Source organism: Alternaria postmessia, assembly GCF_024291825.1.
Source record: "Alternaria postmessia strain BMP 2775 chromosome Unknown scaffold_336, whole genome shotgun sequence".
NCBI lineage: Eukaryota > Fungi > Ascomycota > Dothideomycetes > Pleosporales > Pleosporaceae > Alternaria > Alternaria postmessia.
In genome coordinates this window covers 1-2,919 of record NW_026260409.1, presented here as the reverse complement: position 1 = coordinate 2,919, position 2,919 = coordinate 1, and the positions used below count along the sequence as shown (strand labels likewise).

The following is a 2,919-nucleotide window of genomic DNA, read 5'->3' as shown; positions in this document are numbered from 1 at the left end:
CAGTCTCAGTTCGCGATTCTAAAAAATGTCTTGGCAGTCAATCAGGTCAGTTCACTACCTCCAGACTGACAGTTTGAACCGCAAAGATGAACTGACAACTGACTGATTGACTGATAGCAACTCTGGTCTTGCCTTTCCAGACCTGGAGTAGGATATGATGTGCGCGTTGCACGAGCGGGTTATTCGCACCACACATGAGCGCAAAATTTACGATCTGCAGATCTGAACCCATTGTGAAACTGGCGAAATCGTATGGGGAGTCCGGGTTGACAATGTGTTTAGTCCATAGCTGGTCCAGGTCCCCAAATTGCAGAATACCGACATCGAGATATACGCCACCGTACTTCAGCAGGAGTGGATACCGGATGAGATCTGAGGTGTGTTGTGCAGCATAGTGTCCGTTCAGGGTGCCGCGCGTGAACGCTGCTGGTACCACTAAAGGCGACTCGGTATCGATGTAATTAGCTACATTGAGTGAAGAATCCGGCACGACGTCAAGTACGTAGATGGTCCATCCTAGTGGTGAGAAGCGACGGTACCAAGCGATGACATTGCGTAGGAGATTGGGAGGTAAGTTATGAATACCTGAGTTCCAAAATGCGAATATAGATTTAGAGCCTAAACCAGGAGGTTTTGGTGAAGTCAGCGCTTCTGGTAGAGGTCCATCTGTTGATATGGTAGGTAGAACTTCGTATTGAAGTGCTGAGGTTCCCGGTATCTGTGGGTACTCCATAATTTGGCTCAATTGCTGACAGGAATCCGTGGTTTGGGAGAAAATCCGGTGCTGAGAGAAGACTTTGTATGGTACAACATACACACAGCTTAAGTGATATTCAGCTTCACGGTAGTCAACTCACTATGAACATCCAATAGTCATTTCGACTCATTCGCGCTAGTAACTCGCGTGACGTCACTACGCGAATCAGCCTCACCAGCCACCTGGGAGGCATTGAAGTGACATCCCGCAACCCTTTTTACCATTCTCTACTTGTGAGAAAGGGTTATCCACAGAATACAACCTTGTTCTTCCCTATCTAGTTATCATGTACCAAGATGAGTCAACAAACCTTTACAGCTGAGTCGCAGCCAAGCTGTCAACGTGCATCGCGTTAACATGATCACCGTTTCTGATAGGATACAAATGGAAGAAACCCTGGACTCTTGGATTCTATCTAGAAAGCTACCGCACTATGGAGATTAAGCTCAAAGTGCTTCTCGCAAGGGCTACCTCACATTATTTCGTGAGGGATTGTGGATCCGGTTGCTGATAGGCTATTCGCACACGAAGTCTTGAGCGGTATACTCCGAAGGATTACCTTTGAACACGGCTTTCTTTGGATACAAACAAAGCAGACGCTCTTTGTCTTCCGCGTTCCGGGCAGTAAGTGTCTCGGGTGCAATGCCTTTCTCAACCCAATCAACTAAAGCTTGGAATGTCTCATGTGGAGAACCGCCTTGTCCATCTATGCAGTGACGCGCGCCTGGTGCTTCAAAATAGCGGTAGTAATCTCTTAACTCAGGATCGAGAACAGATACCCGGTCGAAGTAATCGCGCGTTCCTCCGTATGGTATTGCCCCATCTGCCTTCACAAGAAATGTCAGTCGTTTGTATAGTCCAGACGTTTGAACAGTACTTACCAGTCCATGCCATGTAAGAAGCTTCCCTCCTGATCTTCGAAGCCCGCTAAGATCCGGAAAATCAGTATTAATGATAGATTTGTACTCCCGCTCTCCTGCTACGAAATCTTCCACCCACTCAGCGCGGGTCATATTGTTCAAATTGTAGTCCGGGTTTTTTTCGATAAAATACTTGATCCAATCCGTAAACAGTGTAGCTCTCAGGGGCGTACAGGTGCCGTTGTTGCAGGTGCTGCCGATGATTTCGGGACCAGGAGCTTCTAGTGAACCGCCGTTTACCTCATAGCCTGCTGGGTACCAAAGAAAGGACCCATTTTGCGTACGAGGCCCCTCCCAAACCGCTTCCATAATTATGGCAGCATTAGCCGATATAGTCGAAGGCCCACCAGTTGCACTGCAGTTAACTGCGGATCCAACCAGCGTTCGTGGATCGATGTAGCACTTGTCTGGATCCGAGATCAACCCGTCAATCAACCCGTCAAGACCATCGCAAGCCGCTATAGCAGCTTTCTCAAGAGCTTCAAACTCGCAGGGGTGCGGAAAACCAGTCGCGTTGAGTTCGTAGAACACTTGATGAGGGTACGTTCCGGCAAAGAAGAATGGACTCCAATTGATGGCGGGCGCGGCTGCTGCGATTCCATCAAAAACGTCTGGAAATCTTTGTGCGAAAAGATAACCCTGTCTACCGCCTTGAGAGCAGCCATCCCAGTACGAATACGTAGGGGGAGAGTGGTAGAAAGTCTTGATAATGCTTTTTGCAATCAATGCACCGTCGATAAGTCCGTTAAATGCGAAATCCTGGAGTGCGTTATAGTCGACGTTGCCAGGGCTAGTGAGAGCCCATTCTGCTACAGAAGATCCATTCTCATGTTCTACTCCGCCATCGACGGTCGCACTTGCGTAGCCTCCAGTCACTTGACTAAACGTGGGTATACGAAGTTAGTAAACGTCTCATATGCGATCCGTACATAGGCAAAACTGACCCGTACATGTTGGCGAACGATGAACTGAATCCCGCAGACCAACCCCCACCACCAGCCATTGTGAAACGACCATTCCAGTCAGGATCCAGAGGAAGCCATATTTGAGTACGTAGCGTGTCATTTTTTCCGGGGTGCGTATGAGTAACTGTAACGTTACAAAAGTCGACCTTAATTGTTACACGGGGTTAGGCTATACTTCTCTAGGCTCGGTCCGTACTAAGGCGAGGTAGACTAAAGCGGTAGTCCGTGAGGTATCGTATGGAATGATCAGGTGGAAAAGAGTTATCGTTGTAACCAA

The 2,919-nt window shown here is 48.2% G+C and overlaps 2 protein-coding genes across 2 annotated transcripts; both read right to left on the bottom strand.

Moving 5' to 3' along the window:
* Nucleotides 1–46: 46 nt before the first annotated feature.
* On the bottom strand, nt 47–733 carry J4E82_011707 (uncharacterized protein; the record flags this gene model as incomplete). The annotated part of the gene is made up of 1 exon (XM_051737898.1): nt 47–733. One exon carries the CDS (start codon nt 731–733, stop codon nt 47–49), a length of 687 nt encoding a protein of 228 aa, XP_051582344.1.
* Nucleotides 734–1,272: 539 nt separating this feature from the next.
* Nucleotides 1,273–2,629, bottom strand: J4E82_011706 (uncharacterized protein; the record flags this gene model as incomplete). Its single annotated transcript, XM_051737897.1, has 3 exons — nt 1,273–1,584; nt 1,639–2,557; nt 2,622–2,629. 3 exons carry the CDS (start codon nt 2,627–2,629, stop codon nt 1,273–1,275), a joined length of 1,239 nt encoding a protein of 412 aa, XP_051582343.1.
* Nucleotides 2,630–2,919: the final 290 nt, after the last annotated feature.